The sequence below is a fragment of the Schistocerca americana genome, chromosome 4 (assembly GCF_021461395.2).
Source record: "Schistocerca americana isolate TAMUIC-IGC-003095 chromosome 4, iqSchAmer2.1, whole genome shotgun sequence".
Lineage (NCBI taxonomy): Eukaryota > Metazoa > Arthropoda > Insecta > Orthoptera > Acrididae > Schistocerca > Schistocerca americana.
The window spans coordinates 437837231-437855244 of record NC_060122.1 but is presented as its reverse complement, the minus strand read 5'-3'; the positions used below and the strand labels follow the sequence as shown (position 1 = coordinate 437855244).

Sequence of the window (18014 nt, the reverse complement as noted above, 5' to 3'; positions counted from 1 at the left end):
ATTTCAAATGGATAAGTGGGTTAACATATTTAGATTCAAAATGAGTGAAATGGAAGACATTATGGAGTTTATATGTCATTTTTTAGTGGAGGAAAAGGAGCGAGGAGGTAAGGAAAGAGAAAACTTTTTATAGAATCTGAATGAGGAGAAGCAATAGAAAATGAAAAAAGCATAATTATCTTCCAACTTTGAAGGACTGGATCACTTGGCTCAATGACTGAATTGGTTAGTAATTATGTATCTTTAAAGAGGAGGCCAGAATCCAAAGAAAACAACAAATAAGGGCAATATGCGGATGGCTACACTCTTAAGAACAGAACTGCAAGCTCAACTTGATAAGTGACATGGATTGCAAAATAATTTTAGGCATGTTATTGCAGTGGTCTCAGTTCAAATAAGTGGAAACAAATGTACACAGACAGAAACCAAGAACTGAAGTGAGAAAGCTGCTTTACGGAAATCACTTTAATCTTTCAGTAATAAAACAGGCAGGTAAATTGCCAGAATTTTCGGTTGTGAGAATTTTGTGAATGTGATTTATCTGTTACAGGTTACTTAGTATCTCTAGTGATGTTACAGGGCAGAAACATATTGTCAAAATAAACGGCAACCAACTTTGACAGGATTCCAGATTTGAAATGAACAATAATGTTGTACAGAAATATATTATTCTTGAGCAACAAGGAACAACACATCCAGTGTTGCTCCTAAAGAAATTCTATGGTACATCACCCAAGCCCTGCAACGAGTTACAGAAAATTCATTTCATATTTAACCATCTAGAAGGAAATGCATGTTAGTGAAGATTATTGAACATTGATAAATTTATTTCATACACTCTCAAAACGAAATCAAACCAAATTTCAGCCTAGAGAAGCACAAAAATACTCCATTTACAGCATTTATGATCAAAATTGTACAAGAATTTGTGGTGATGTTTAGGGAATTTTATCAAGTGGCAACTGGATCAATCTAATTATCTCAATATATCTAAAAACAAAGATGACGTAACTTACCAAACGAAAGCACTGGCAGGTCGATAGACACACAAACAAACACAAACATACACACAAAATTCAAGCTTTCGCAACAAACGGTTGCTTCATTAGGAAAGAGGGAAGGAGAGGGAAAGACGAAAGGATGTGGGTTTTAAGGGAGAGGGTACGGATTCATCCCAATCCCAGGAGCGGAAAGACTCACCTTAGGGGGAAAAAAGGACAGGTATACACTCTCACACACACACATATCCATCCGTACATACACAGACATAAGCAGACATTTGTAAAGGCAAAGAGTTTGGGCGGAGATGTCAGTCGAGGCGGAAGTACAGAGGCAAAGATGTTATTGAAAGACAGGTGAGGTATGAGCGGCGGCAACTTGAAATTAGCGGGGGTTGAGGCCTGGCAGATAACGAGAAGAGAGGATATACTGAAGGGCAAGTTCCCATCTCCGGAGTTCTGACAGGTTGGTGTTAGTGGGAAGTATCCAGATAACCCGGACGGTGTAACACTGTGCCAAGATGAGGGTGATCCTCATTACCAACAAACACTGTCTGCCTGTGTCCAGTCATGCGAATGGACAGTTTGTTGCTGGTCATTCCCACATAGAAAGCTTCATAGTGTAGGCAGGTCAGTTGGTAAATCACGTGGGTGCTTTCACACGTGGCTCTGCCTTTGATCGTGTACATGTACGTCCAGGGCCTCGCTGCGATGGAACACTTCCTTTCACGCCAACCACCTGCCACCCTACCTAAAACCTCTTTCCTCATTACCTTAGCCAGCTTCATCCTGACCCACAACTTCTTCACTTTTGAAGGCCAGACATACCAACAATTAAAGGGAACAGCCATGGGTACCAGGATGGCACCCTCGTACGCCAACCTATTCATGGGTTGCTTAGAGGAAGCCTTCTTGGTTACCCAGGCCTGCCAACCCAAAGTTTGGTACAGATTTATTGGTGACATCTTCATGATCTGGACTCACAGTGAAGAAGAACTCCAGAACTTCCTCTCCTACCTCAACTCCTTTGGTTCCATCAGATTCACCTGGTTCTACTCCAAATCCCATGCCACTTTCCTTGACGTTGACCTCCATCGGTCCAATGACCAGCTTCACTCGTCCGTCCACATCAAACACACCAACAAGCAACAGTACCTCCATTATGACAGCTGCCACCCATTCCACATCAAACGGTCCCTTCCCTACAGCCTAGGCCTTCGTGGCAAACGAATCTGCTCCAGTCCGGAATCCCTGAACCATTACACCAACAACCTGAAAACAGCTTTCGCATCCCACAACCACCCTTCCGACCTGGTACAGAAGCAAATAACCAGAGCCACTTCCTCATCCCCTCAAACTCAGAACCTCCCACAGAAGAACCACAAAAGTGCCCCACTTGTGACAGGATACTTTCCGGGACTGGATCAGACTCTGAATGTGGCTCTCCAGCAGGGATACGACTTCCTCAAATCCTGCCCTGAAATGAGATCCATCCTTCATGAAATCCTCCCCACTCCACCAAGAGTGTCTTTCCGCCGTCCACCTAACCTTCGTAACCTCTTAGTTCATCCCTATGAAATCCCCAAACCACCTTCCCTACCCTCTGGCTCCTACCCTTGTAACCGCCCCCGGTGTAAAACCTGTCCCACGCACCCTCCCACCACCACCTACTCCAGTCCTGTAACCCGGAAGGTGTACACGATCAAAGGCAGAGCCACGTGTGAAAGCACCCACGTGATTTACCAACTGAGCTGCCTACACTGTGAAGCTTTCTATGTGGGAATGACCAGCAACAAACTGTCCATTCGCATGAATGGACACAGGCAGACAGTGTTTGTTGGTAATGAGGATCACCCCCATCTTGGCACAGTGTTACACCGTCCGGGTTATCTGGATACTTCCCACTAACACCAACCTGTCAGAACTCCGGAGACGGGAACTTGCCCTTCAGTATATCCTCTCTTCTCGTTATCTGCCAGGCCTCAACCCCCGCTAATTTCAAGTTGCCGCCGCTCATACCTCACCTGTCTTTCAATAACATCTTTGCCTCTGTACTTCCGCCTCGACTGACATCTCCGCCCAAACTCTTTGCCTTTACAAATGTCTGCTTATGTCTGTGTATGTACGGATGGATATGTGTGTGTGTGAGAGTGTATACCTGTCCTTTTTTCCCCCTAAGGTGAGTCTTTCCGCTCCTGGGATTGGGATGACTCCTTACCCTCTCCCTTAAAACCCACATCCTTTCGTCTTTCCCTCTCCTTCCCTCTTTCCTAATGAAGCAACCGTTTGTTGCGAAAGCTTGAATTTTGTGTGTATGTTTGTGTTTGTTTGTGTGTCTATCGACCTGCCAGAGCTTTCGTTTGGTAAGTCACATCATCTTTGTTTTTAGATATATTTTTCCCACGTGGAATGTTTCCCTCTATTATATTCATAATTATCTCAATATTTAAATGTACATAGATGAATGTTATTTATTGGAAATTCTTATTACTAGACTGCCAGTGACTGTATGTAAAAAGGTTGTTGGACACAAGTGGGTAAGTGCTCAACATTTATTTCAGTTTTTTTTTTATCAACATGACTGTTTAAATGTAACTCAGAGTGTGGTGTGGTACCATTTTTCCCATGCAACAACAATGCAGAAGGAAACTGGAAATTTTCAAGTGAAGTGACATACCATTACTATTAAATGTCATTCCATTGCCAGAGATTTTTTTTTTAAATTTCATTAATAAAATATTTGTTTAATGCATTTATCTTCTGTATCATCTTGTTTCCCATTTATTCCTCTCCATAACAGAATTTTTGTGAATTTTTATAGGAAATATGTGACCTCAATTAGTGTATTATAAATGAAAAAAATAAGCATATGTGAATTATATCATTCCATTACCAGAACTTTTATGTTTTACAGAAGTCTCATTATATGAATGAAACATTAACTGTTACAATAAGAAAATCATATTTCTCTGTTTATGTAGAAAGTACAACAAAAACTTTCATCTTTTATGATGATGCTTGGCCTTTTTTATCCTTAACGTGCAAAAATAATACTGACTGTCATTCCATTACTCGTGCAACTGCCCAGCTGTTATGAGAGGTGACAAAATAAGAGAAAGGCTTAGATTTGGCAGCAACTTTTAGAGAAGAACTACCCACGTGCAGAATGCAAAATTGCATGTCAAGGGAGGCAATATTTTATAGGTCATGAGAGGAGTACACGATAACAGGTTAGGCAGAAGGAAAGAATCACAAGTACCTGTTGTAATGGGAAAGAAAAGCAAAATCACAAAAATATAATATGATCTCTCAGAGGTAAGGAAGTAGCTTACACTGCCAGATTCATTCAGTACTGGAATAATGAACATGATGGAGATGTATTAATGAAAGAAAGGGGGTGCACCTACAAATCACAAGGCAGAGTATTCACCAGACGCTCTTTGATTCCATGATATGATCTAGTGGCTCCGACAGTAGTACGTGATGATGCTACAGTGTACTGAATTTCCACAGTTACAGAGGATGTACAGGTCTGTAATGCTAACTATTTGTGTAGTGTCATGTCCCTAATCATTGGAATAAATTTCACTGTGATTACATCTCTCGGTCTTGGTGTTTCACTTTTTCCAAACAGTAGTGTAGTTTCTTCCCTCCCACCTTTTTCATTTCTTTTGATGTAGACCATACAATCCTTTGTAGATTTCTTTTTGTTTTGCATTATAAAATGCATTTTCCCCATTCAGCCTCTCTTCAGCATCAGAAGAGGATGACCTTCCTCTCTTCCTGGAATTTTATTCCTAACAGTGCCCATAAGCAATGTGATAATTCTCCTACAGGAAAGAAGTCACTGCATCTTCTCTCCTTTCTCCTTCTTATCTGTTGCAGGATGTAGCTGTTTACAACTACAATTTCAACAAGCCAGACGAGTAATTTTGTCCACCATTCATATGACCTCTTTGTAAATCTGTAACACGCACAATACTGGAGAGTTCTGTCGCCTCTTCATATAAACTTTTAAACTGTAGGTTTCTGCTTCTTTCTATACCCGTGATCAACTGTGTTTCAGGACCAAAGAATGTACTCCACATATACACTAACTTCACGCGCACGCACACACACACACACACACACACACACACACACACACACAAAATTTGTATATTAAATTGGCAGAAACAACACATGATATTGCTGGAGCTACTGCTTCTCGAGATCTGGTGGAAACCTTTTCTAGATCTCGTAACAGTCCCTGCTGTATGCATTTTCATTTTATGTTGTTCTTGAGCAAATTTAGGCTTAGTGTGGAACCATTCAGTGTAAATGTGAAAATCTGTATCAGCTGTGTATGCTTGCAGATCTTGTGCCAAATGAATCACTACTGAAACAGTAAATGGCAAATCAAATGGCTGTCAGTCATTGCCTTGCCATAATATGGAATGTGAGAAAACATGTAATCATTTTCTAAACCACAGAGGCAAAAAAATTCAATGGCCACACTTTGCAGGCTTCCTTCAGTTATAATACTTGACCAAATCCCACCTCCAAAACCAACTGTGCTCTCATCTATAGCCATATTCCTTCCTGGTACATAAAATATTTTACATTTATTAGCAATTATTCACTTCATCCTTTCTAGTACACCTCTCTCGAGCTGCAATAGGAGAAACTAAATGAAACTTCCACAATATGCAGAAAAGTTGGGGATGAGAGAAAATATCCTTGAAGAATGGAAGGAAGGACATTGAGGTCATTAGAGATAGAGCACAAAATCAGATTGTTTCAAGGATGAGAAAGGGTGCCATGCCATTTCAAAGGAACCATCTTGGCATTGGCCTGAAGCTCTTCAGGGAAATCACGGAAAACCTGCAGACACGGATTTTAACCATAATTCCAAATGCGAGTCCAGTGTGCTATCCATTGTGCCACCAAAATCGATTTGAAAAATAGAGCTTGGTCCAGGCAATTTTCAGTAAAATAGTCATATTATTCTGTCTCCAAATTCAAAGCCTTTTTCATAACACGAAGGAATGCCTTAATTTCTTTTGACACCACATCTTTTCATGAGTACCACACAAAATGTTTTGTCAGTGGAGTCACCTTCCGTATTTTTTCCACTACATATGCATTTGTTGTGCCCATAAGGTTCGGTGAAAGTATTTATGTCTCAGTTTACAAGTGCTATAGATCAATTCTTCGGAAAAAGAGCTTCTGGAAAAGTTATTTTACATGTTGTGAATCTGAAGCAATAACTGAGAACCATCCCATAGGGATGAGCCAATTCTTAGAGAACAACACAGCTATTAACTACATGAAATGTATTCACAGTTGTGAGTATCAACAACCTTCACCTGTATAATGGAAAGACAATATCGCAAATTTGTGCCGGACCAGACTCGAACCCAGATTTACCATTTGTCACAAGCAACTGCCTTAACTGCTTTGGCTATCCGAGCCAGACACAAACTTCCATATGTCACTGTCCATGTGTCTTCAACCTGTGCTCATACATTCATTACGTTTATCCCTATACAGGGAGACATTTTAATTGATAGTTGCTTGCCCGGTACCGGCGTATAAATACTGTATTGCAGCGAGTAGAGCTGTTACTTGAAACATATTCACAATTGTGAATATGGACCATCTTCAGCTGCATAATCGAACAACAATATTGTAAATTTGTGCCGGGCAGAGACTTGAAGCCTTTGTCACAAGTGGTTGTCTTACAGACATTTGGATGATGATATGTGGAAATTTGGGTCTGGCCTCGAAATAAGGGTAATTAGTAAAAGAGCAAGCATTAAACAGTGTAACTGCAACTAACCTGTTAAAAAAGAAAGTAGCACCCAGGTTCAAGCGCCGGTCCAGCAAAAATTTTCAACGTCATCATTCCACTATACAGCTGAAGGTTGTCTATATTCACAACTACGTACACATTTCATGTATTTCATAATAGCTGTAATCACTACAGTGCCTGATCCTCATGTTCCTTCAGACATGCATGTATTGCAGTATCATAACTATTAACTTCTTAAACATAAGATTCAGAAGAGGAGAATAAACATTTTGTGTCATATGTTAATAGTTGACAAATCCAACCTAATCAAACTCAAATTGAGGCAATAATGAAATTTCCAGAACCCACAAAGAACTAAAATCTTTCCTAGGCTGATTACAATGTTGTGGGTAATTAGTAAAAGAGCAAGCATTAAACAGTGTAACTGCAGCTAACCTGTTAAAAAAGAAAGTAGCACAGCAGCAGTCAAATGGCTCTGAGCACTATGGGACTCAACTGCTGAGGTCATAAGTCCCCTAGAACTTAGAACTACTTAAACCTAACTAACCTAAGGACAACACACACATCCATGCCCGAGGCAGGATTCGAACCTGCGGCCATAGCGGTCGGGCGGTTCCAGACTGTAGCGCCAGAACCGCTCTGCCACCAGCGGCCGGCCACAGCAGCAGTCTCCTAAGTATTTTAATTAGTTCAATACTAGTACAGAAGCACTCATTGAATCTAATGTTCTTGGGCACCCAGATTTAACAAGAAAATTCTGCACTGCCATAGATGAGTAAGACCATGGGTATTACACCCTAGTATTTATACGCGTTTACATATTCCAATTGTGACTCACTAATATTATATTAATAAGATACTATATTTGTTTTGTTTTGTGAAGTGGACAATTTTAATTTTATGAACATTTAAAGCAAGCCGCTTGTCACTGCACTGCTCTGAAATCTTATTGGTGACTGACTAAATATTTGAGCAGCTTCGTTCAGACCACATTTTGTTGTAAATAACTGCATCATCTGGGTAAAGTCTGAGGCTACTAACAATTTTGTCCCCAAGGTCATTAATATACAACAAGAACAGCAAGAGACCCAACACGCTTCCTTGGGGTACACCCGAAATTACTCCTATGTCTGATGATGGCATTCCATCCAAGACAACATGCTGCATCATCCCTACCAAGAAATCCTCAATCCAGTCACACATTCCATGTGATGCCCCGTATGACTGTACTGTTGACAATAAGCATAGGTGTGTACTGCGTCAAATGCTTTTTGGAAATCAAGAAACACTGCACCTACTTCATTGCTTTGATCCTTTGCTTCAAGGATGTCAAGTGAGAAAAGTGAAAATTGGGTTTCACATGATCTATGTTTTCAAAATCCAAAATGGTTGACGTGGTGGACGTAGTTCTGTTCATTCAAGACACCTGATTCTTTTTAAGCTCAGAATATGTTCTAAGATTCTACAACAAAAGGATGTCAGGGACATTGGATGGTAGTTTTGTGAATCACTTCTGCTACCCTTCTTGTAGATAGGTGTGGCCTAAGCTTTCTTCCAACTACTAGGGCCTTTCTCCTGCTCAAGGGATCCACAACAGATTACAGTTAACACAAGCACCAACTCTCAGCTGCGAACTGGTTACAGAATCGGATAGGAATTCCATGGGGCCCTGGCGTTTTGTTCAATTTTAACAATTTCCACTGTTTCTCAATGCTACTGACACTAATATCTATTTCACTAATTTTCTACAAGAATTATGACCGAGCAATACTCCAGGAGAATAGTCGAATAGGGTGATGAACCATTACCAGTAATTTTAATAAAAAAGAAAACCAAAACAACTGACTTCTTCTAAGAACAATTACAAAATTCAGTGAAAGATATCCACACATTTGTAAAAAAGTAATATGAATAACATAAATAGAAAAATAATGTGGCTCACTGCATTTATGCGGAAGCTTGACCTGGACTGAAAATCTACAACAGATTTTATAAATACTAAAAGCTTTTCTTTTAAACTTTCTATTCAATTACAAACATATTAAAACTTACCCAGCATTCCAAAGCATATGGCATCTCCAACACTTACTACAACTGCCATGCCGACCCAACTCAAAATCATGAGGAGGAAAAACAGCCAAAACTGGTAAAGACCAGCAACATCTGCAATTTCTTCATTTACAGTTATCATATTATTAATCACAGTATTGTTACAATATGTGTTACATGTCAAATGTCTCACAGCACTGCACGAGGGATTTAACACATCACTGTTCATGGTTTTTACTTTATGCACAGGGAAGTAAAAACAAGAATACACAGAAGTTGTGTGATTTAAGCTTGCCACAGCTGTTATATGGAGAGTGTCATTAGCAAGTACACCACTTCTTGGCCTTTGACTCTTGCAATAGTCTGACACATTCCAGTACATACAGATATCTGAAAATATTGCAGGGTTTGTTACACTACACGCCATCTGTAAAGGAAACATCAATAGTTTCAAACATGGAAATATTTTAAATTTGAAAAGATAAAAGCAGTATATGTTTGCTAGAAAATGAGCATATAAGAGAATTATTGTTTTTAAAAATGGTAATGACTTTACACTGACATGAAACAGAAGGTTTATTAACAACAATAATTTAAAAAGAGTATGGTTAAGAAGTTTCAAAGTACAGTGCACATCATAATCTGTTCTTAAAATTATCCAGCACTCAACACCCAAATTCACCATCCTATATGCTGGTAGTAATGGTAGAACAAAACATGTTATAAAGAACAGGTTTTTTTTTTTTTTTTTTTTTTTTTTTTTTTAAATCCACAAGTATATCAGGTATACAAAGTTCTATAAACAAGCAATACATTTCTCATGACAGAGGCATACATTACATATAGTGAAGAAACTGACAGAAATATGTATCCAGTTAGCAGTGGGCATAGTTACTGCACTGCGAATGTTTTGTACAAAATAACTACTGTGTGACTATTCACCAGCACTAACACATTTCGTGATCCACGGACCATCCACTTTGGATGATTGCTTTCCATCTGACAGGCAAAGCCAGATAGGGAGGAAATCAAGGAAACACAACTCAGTGGCTGCCTCTCTCTAACCAGTATCTATGATGTAATTCTTGTGATGGCATTACTAGGCACATGCCCAGGCACAATATTTACTGGCAAGTTAATCATGATTAGGAGAGAAAAGATGAAACCCAACAAATACATCCACCTTACTATTAGACATCTCCTAATGTGTTTGTCTTTTCTTGAAGGCTACAATCTTGTATCGAATGATAATAAGTGTGAAATGTTTTTCCCTTAAAGACATACATATACCGAAATCAAATGCACCAGTTGCCAGTTATTTTGTAGTTTTATACATACAATCGATTTCAGCTTAATTACAGATGAATCTCAAGTGTGTTGAGTGTATATGCAAGGACAGCAAGGGCACACAATAAAATGTTTAAATTCAGATGGCATGTCATTGCCAGCTGGAGTAAAATACTCATCACTCTTGAGAACAACTTTTTACTGAATCTCAATCAGTTAACAAAACTGCAACATAATTAGCAACTGGATAATTTGATTTCAATAAACACACAATCATTGGTTGTGGAAGCACTCACCAATTCAAAAAGTGGTAACTAATCTCTCATGAGCAAGAGACAAAGACATATGCCAGAAATTTCAGTCAATCCTCTTGGGTCACAGGACTGTGGGAGTCAATTTGGCAGTATTTTTCCTTTTTCCATCACAACTTCTTTTCAGCTCAAGGACTATTCTTCTTGAAAGGCTGGATGGTTTCCTCAGACACAGTCAATAATCCATATAATCTGTAGTAGTGTAGTCAGAAAACAGAAAACTACTGTTGAACAGTTTGAAGATTTCTGACTCACTTTGCTACTGTTATGACTTATATCACTATATTTGTTCTTGATTGATGACTCAGTATGTCTAAAGAGAACCTTGGCATTTATGTATATCTTCATGTTGGTGCAACAGGTAGCAGCACAACACTGTACGTGCTGTATTGTTGTCCAGTGTAATCACACTTCACAATGACATTACTTGAACTATCTCAACCTGAAATCATTTTGTACATCTTAAATATGTTCTACATAAACATAAATTCTCTGTCTGGAACAGTCTCTCAATGGTCTAGTTACACACTATCATGTGTCTGTCATTTTGACTAAGTTTCATAATTTTTTTAGATTTTTTTCAATTTTTTCCTTGATTTATAAAATTTGTGTTTTTTCTTTTAACCTTTTTACCTTGTCTTTTCTTTTTCTTTTTGCTTAAACCATTTGTTCCACATCTCTTTATAAACTCAAGATGGTCAGTCTTCTATCCTTCTCCACATAGGTAGAACATAGTTAATGATAACTTGCTCTGGTAGTAACATGGAGGAAACAGGCAGTTCTGGAGGTAAATGACAGTGGAGTCCACGAAGTGATTGAATAACCATACCAAGCACATAGCATAGCAAAGTCATCTTAAGTATGTACAACAATCCAGAGAGCAATCCAAATCACAAACATAAATTAGGCAAGGTCTAAACCTAAATATTCAATGGCGTGTAACAAAGGCTTCAATGACTAACAAGAAACTGGCTAGCAATAGCCGGGCTGCAATATTTCGCAGTAAACACTCGACAGTGGGCAGCACCATCTCCAATACTTCTGGCATTTTGTTTTCTTCATATTATTTATCATTTTCAGTTGTTTCACTTATTTAATTTTCATGTAATGTATCAAATGCTCTACATGGCACTTACAAATACTTTTGTTTAAGTCAGTTATTGTGTTCCTATTATTGCTCGTCTGAAACACTCTTCTCTACCAAGAAATCCTCAATCCAGTCACACATCTCATGTGATGCCCCGTATGACTATACTTTTGACAATGAGCATAGGTGTGTACTGCGTCAAATGCTTTTGGAAATCAAGAAACACTGCACCTACCTCATTGCTTTGACATGTTGCACTGTTGAAATTGCTTTTGCTTTCTTTATATCTTTAACATCTTTTGCTACTTGATAAGTAATTTTACCTCTTTCTTCACCCCTCACAACCCACGTTTTCTATGACGCTAAACTTGTTACTTAATTCAGTCTAATGTAACCAGAGTGTATATATACAGACAGGAAAAAAATTACGCTATACACTATATACTACAATGTCAGTGTGGTGAAAGTACTTTTTTTTCACGTTAAGTAACAGCCTTGCAGCTGTAAAACTTATCACACCTGTGAATGGCATGAGTTTTATACACCAGCTTAGAACTACCCGGCACTTTTGGAAATGAAATGCGTTTTGGAAAGATCTTTGATGCACGGCAACATTTAAACTGCATATTTTCGTATCATAAAAGAATAAACAGAGAGTCCACCAAACACAGCACGATTCCTTCTGAAGCACTGAAATCAAGATTATGATGCCTATCATAGCTCGTGTCACTTGGTTTTTCCAGCTAATGACAGCAGTTATTCAGAGCATAGGACACATGATGTAATTGATCAACAGTAATATGACTGTTAGGTAGCATGAACACACAAACAGGAAAAGTTAACGATTTAAATCAATATACAAACAGCACAGCTACAAGAGCCCCCCTCTCCTCCAAGGGTGTGGTTACGCAGGGTCCTAAGAGCACAGCTTAACTTGCAGCAGCTGAATATTTCTCACAAGTGTGGTTATAAATTCACTGCTGAGCACCCAACATTTCATGGGCTACCTGCCTGAATACATGTTTCATCGAGCACTTTGACTTCTCCATAGAAAAGTCAATTATGTGTGAATTTGCTCAAGAACTCACTTCATATATTTTTTAAGGCTAGTTATACTTTAAGCTATCATTATTGTATGATTTTTAATCTGCGAAAAAACTAAAATAAATATTAAAAACTAATGTCAAAACTTGGTCTTCTTCACCATGTGTTACTCTTTAAGAGTAACACAAATGAGCCTGTAAAATTTTAAATAATGACATAAATGACTGGCCTTCTGGAGTTGAAATTCTTCAAGTGGCTGGTTCTCAATGTTAAGTATTGGCTAATAGTCTAATGCTCACTGATTTAAGAAATTCATCACACATTCTCACACACCAAATAATTCACCTTGCGTAAAAGGAAATTTACTTCGAAAGCAGTACTTCTCAAACCACCACCATTCGCAATATTTTTTCCGTGACCATTACAGTTATGTAAACAGTTGTGATGCCATGTTAATCAAAATGAAGCCCAAGAGAAAGACGCACTGACAACAGTTTGTTGTTACGAAGTATTGCATAGTCTTTGACACATTTTGCTGTTGGTAGACAATTGCGTGTGCATTGTGTTTTGTTGTTGTGAATGGTGCAATTTCTTAGCAACTACATTTTTATTTTGCTGTTATTCTCTCGTTCATGTTTTATTTCTGCAGTATTATTCTGTTGTAGTGGGCTAAAGTATAATTCTTCGTTAGAGTATCAGTTCTTACCAGTCAAAATAACAAAAATTTTATTGAAAAGAAAAACAGCGAAAAACTCCTGGAATTCTACCCAGATTTCCTGGTTGTCCTGCGGCATATACACCCTGTATATCTTATTTTTTAAAATAAATTTTCACTTTATTTTCACTTCCTACAGTTCTTACTTCTTGCCTGATAAGTTTAGGGCCTAGTTTGTTTCTTTTAGCTCTGTATACACTTTTACTCTGCATCTTACAATGGACTCTATGATCATCAGCTGTACAAAATTGATTTAGCATTTAACAGCCTGTAAAGTATCTTTGTTAGAAAAAAATATAGTCATTGTCACTAATAGTTGTATTTTATTTCGTTTTCTTCTGCAAGAATTTGTTAAGGACATAAATTTTGTTGTTCTAGGCATATCTGCTAACGAATGACATGGCATTTCTGTTATTATATCTGTAGACAAGGACTAGAAGAATTCATTGGGTAACACAAGAGAGACTGAATTTAATTGAGGAAAGAAGAAAATATAAAAATGCAATAAATGAAGTATGTGAAAAGGAATATAAATGTCAAAAACATGATATTACCAAGAAGTGCAAAATGGCAAAGCAGGAATGGCTAGAGGACAAATGTAAGGATGTAGAAGCATACATCACCAGCGGTAAGATAGATAATGCCTACAGGAAAATTAAAGAGACCTTTGGAGAAAAAAGAACCACCTGTATGAATCTCAAGAGCTCAGAGGGAAAACCAGTCATAAGCAAAGAAGGGAAAGCAGAAAGGTGGAAGGAGTATATAGAGGGGCTACACAAGGGAGATGTACTTGCGGGCAATGTTATGGAAATGGAAGAGGGTGTAGAGGAAGATGAGAAGGGGTGATACTGTGTGAAGAATTTGATGAAGCACTGAATGACGTAAGTCAAACCAAGGCCCGGGGAGTATACAACATTTTGTTAGAGCTTCTGACAGCCTTGGGAGAGCCAGCGATGACAAAACTCTTGCATCCGGTGAGCAAGATGTATTACACAGGCGAAGTATCCTCAGACTTCAAGAACAAAATAATAATCCAAATTCCCAGGAAAGCAGGTGCTGACAGGTGAGAAAATTACCAAACTATCGGTTTAATAAGTCACAGCTGCAAAATGCTAACACAAATCCTTTACAGAAGTATGGAAAAACTGATAGAAGATGACCTTGGGGAAGATCAGTTTGGATTCCAGAGAAATGTAGGAACATAGGGGGCAATATTGACCCTTAAGGGAAACCTATGTTTATAGCATTTGTAGACTTTGAGATAATGTTGACTGGAATAGTCTCTTTCAAATTCTAGAGGTGGGAGGGGTAAATAAAGTGAGCAAAAGGCTATTTATAATTTGTACAGAAACCAGATGGCAGATATAAAAGTCAACGAGCATGGAAGGGAAGCAGTAGTTGAGAAGGGAGCGAGACTGGGTTGCAGCCTATCCCCAATGTTATTCAATCTGTATATTGAGAAAGCAGTAAAGGAAACAAAAGAAAAACTCGGAGTAGGAATTGAAGTCCCAGGGAGAAGAAATAAAAACTTCGAAGATTGCTGATGACATTGTAATTCTGTCAAGGGACAGCAAAGGACTTGAAATAGCAGTTGAACAGAATGGACAATATCTTGAAAGGAGGATATAAGACGAAATCCACAAAAGCAAAACAAGAGTAATGGAATGTAGACGAATTAAATCAAGTGAAGCTGAGGGGATCAGATTAGGAAATAAGGCACTTCAAGTAGTACATTAGTTCTGCTATTTGGGAAGCAAAATAACTGATGATGGTCGAATTAGGGAGGACATAAACTGTAGACGGCAATGGCAAGAAAAGCTTTTCTGAAGAAGAGAAACTTGCTAACATCGAGTTTAGATTTAAGTGCAAAGTCATTCCTGAAAGTATTTGTATGAGTGTAGCCATGTATGGAAGTGTAACATGGATGACGAACAGTTTAGACAAGAAGAGAATAGAAGCTTATGAAATGTGGTGCTACAGAAGAATTGCTGAAGATTAGATGGGTAGATCACATAACTAATGTGGAGGTACTGAATAGAATTGGGGAGAAGAGCAAGTTGTGGTACAACCTGACTAAAAGAAGGGATCAGTTGGTAGGACACATTCTGAGGCATCAAGGGATCACCAAATTAGTATTGGAGGGAAGCATGGGAGATAAAAATTATAGAGGGAGATCAAGAGATTAATATAGTAAGCAAATTCAGAGGGATGTAGGTTGCAGTAGTTATTCAGAGATGAAGAGGCTTGCACAGGATAGAGTAGCATGGAGAGCTGCATCAAACTAGTCTTTGGACTGAAGACAACATCAGCAGCAGCATCTGTAGTTTCCCAACGGAGAATTTTTTTCAGTTTTCGTCCTACATCTGCATTTATTAAAATCTTCCATCATAATCTTGTAGTGGGATTTGTTTCTCTATAATAAGACATATGTCTTGACTTAAATTATGTTCACTTTTAATTTTTTGCCACAATCCTGATAAACTTATTATATCCCATTTGATCTTATTTAACATTCCTTCCAATTCCACAAACCTATCTTTGGATTTTAAAAGTCTGTAATTTCTTAACTGTAGGCATAAGACAAATGGATTTCCAAGGTCATTTAATTGTCAGTGTAGCCCAATTTGCTGTAGTAAGGTACAGATGTAGAAGTGAGCGGTTTGCCTCATAGCCTGAAGCCATTGTCAGCGTTCCTTCCCTCCACAACTACTTACAACGTATGTTCATTTAGGCTGGAATAACACAATGCCTTGAATCTGCACATGGCATTAGCATCTGCAACCACTCTATGCACGATACACTAGCCTGTCATGGCTTGAAGGCTATGGCAAAACTAGTACTTAATCTTGTCTTGAGCTAAACCCACAGCAGTCTCAGTGCTTCTGAATCTCAGAGCCCAAGATCAACACAGACAGCTTGCATGCTAATCACTTTTCAGCAGGGCCCTCATATATCCAGTCTCAACTGTCACTTAACAGTCAGTCAATCAGTCAATCTTCATTCACAGAATCAATCTTTACTCCGCAGGGAAATTAATCTTGTCTGGATCACTCGTTAGGTAAAAGCACTGTGTGCAAAATTCAAGGTTCTGCATTAAAGTTCAAGTATACCACATATTTTAAATTTGTCAGAAAATTTGTATATCTACACCCCATCACCTTAAAAAGGTTCTGGTATCAATACAATTTCCCACACCACAGTTCCAACTGTGGATGGTGCAGACAAAGTATGACTGTTGGTAAGCCTCCATAAGAGTTTTAATTTCTTGTTGAGGACACTTAAGAGAAATGTATGAGAGAAGAAGAAATTCGTTGAGTAACTCTTCTTGGACCACACTTCCCGTGGAATGTTAACAGCAAACCTCTCCATAATGCAAAACACTTCTCTTGAAAAGTATGCCACTGTAGTTTGTTGTGTGCTGTAATTATCTCACACTCAGTAAACAAATTCATGACAAAATATGCCAGACTTCAATTGATTCCTCTCTCTCTTCCACTAATCCAATCTGGTGATCTTAAACTGTCAGCCAATACTCAAAAATTGGCTGAGCATGTGTTTTCAAAGTCACTTCTTTCATGGATGAATTACATTTCTTTAAGGTTCTTCCAGTGAATCTCAGTCTGGCATCTGTTTTTCCTACAGCTAGTTTCATGTGGTCATTTCACTTTAGGCTGTTCTGGTCATGTCTTGCACTTTTTTCCCAATAACTTGATACACCTCATTGCCCTACGTCCTATGATAAAATTTTTGTTAGGAGGAGAGGAGGGTTCTTCTGCACCATTTGTGTAGAATCTTACAGTTACCACATTAGATCAAGGTATCTTTCTACTGTTGAGTGATTACAGTTGATTTTTTATCCTGCAATCATTTGTCTCAATATCTGGCATTTTGGGATCCATACAGTGACTGAGTGAAACTAAAGTTTTATGAACTTGTGAACATGCAGTAAAAGAATTTTGGAAGACTGTATCCGATATTTTAACCTCCTATCAGCCACCCTCCGTTCTGGTGTCATTATTGCCTCTGACAAGTGGACCGCATGACAATTGGATTTTTGTAATTTTTTATATTTGTGTTATGTGAAGTTCAGAACTCAAATATTAATCTCCCAAAACAATTCAATGCAACTCTAAAAAAATTCTCCAGGAAATTGACTTTGAAGTTTTCCAACCATGATTAATAAGCTAAAGCAAGGTCAAGTTTTCTTGACAGGCCACTTGGCTTTGTGGCAGAAGGCTCACTTGCCATGTTGGGTTTTTTAGATTAGATTACTGGCCAACACAAATTTTTAAATAGAGGTGCATGTTCTATTGACAATTTCACGAAGTTTAAAATACTTAAAGATGGAAACAAATCAGTAGTGTTCAAGACTAATAACCACTGCTTTGAGTCTCATTTCACTCATTCCCCCCCCCCCCCCCCCCGCCCCCCCCCTTCCCCGTTAGTTTGAATACCTACGTCATTTAAACATAAAATTCTCCAAATATAGGCTAATTAACAGATATCAAGTTGCTTTTTTTATGAAAAGTGTATGTGGTTTTTATTTCTAATTATATATCACACAACAGAAAAATCCAGTTTTCATTGCAAATATAAATCCTTAATTACTGAGTCTTTATATAAGATTGTTTGAATAAAAAAAATTACAAATTAGTAAATTCTTTTTCATTCTTACATATTTTACATTTTAGGGAAATGTTCGTGGAACCTTAGTTGAAAATTTTGCCAG

The 18014-nt window shown here is 38.2% G+C and overlaps 1 protein-coding gene across 2 annotated transcripts in view; it reads right to left on the bottom strand.

The window, feature by feature from the left end:
• The window catches only part of LOC124612664 (major facilitator superfamily domain-containing protein 6), a 148887-nt gene that overhangs the window by 115160 nt on the left and 15713 nt on the right, over positions 1-18014 (bottom strand). For both annotated transcript variants that reach the window (XM_047140988.1, XM_047140987.1), the window contains exon 3: positions 8845-9268. In XM_047140988.1, the coding sequence (XP_046996944.1) occupies positions 8845-9268 (424 nt within the window). The remainder of the gene's footprint in view (positions 1-8844; positions 9269-18014) is intronic.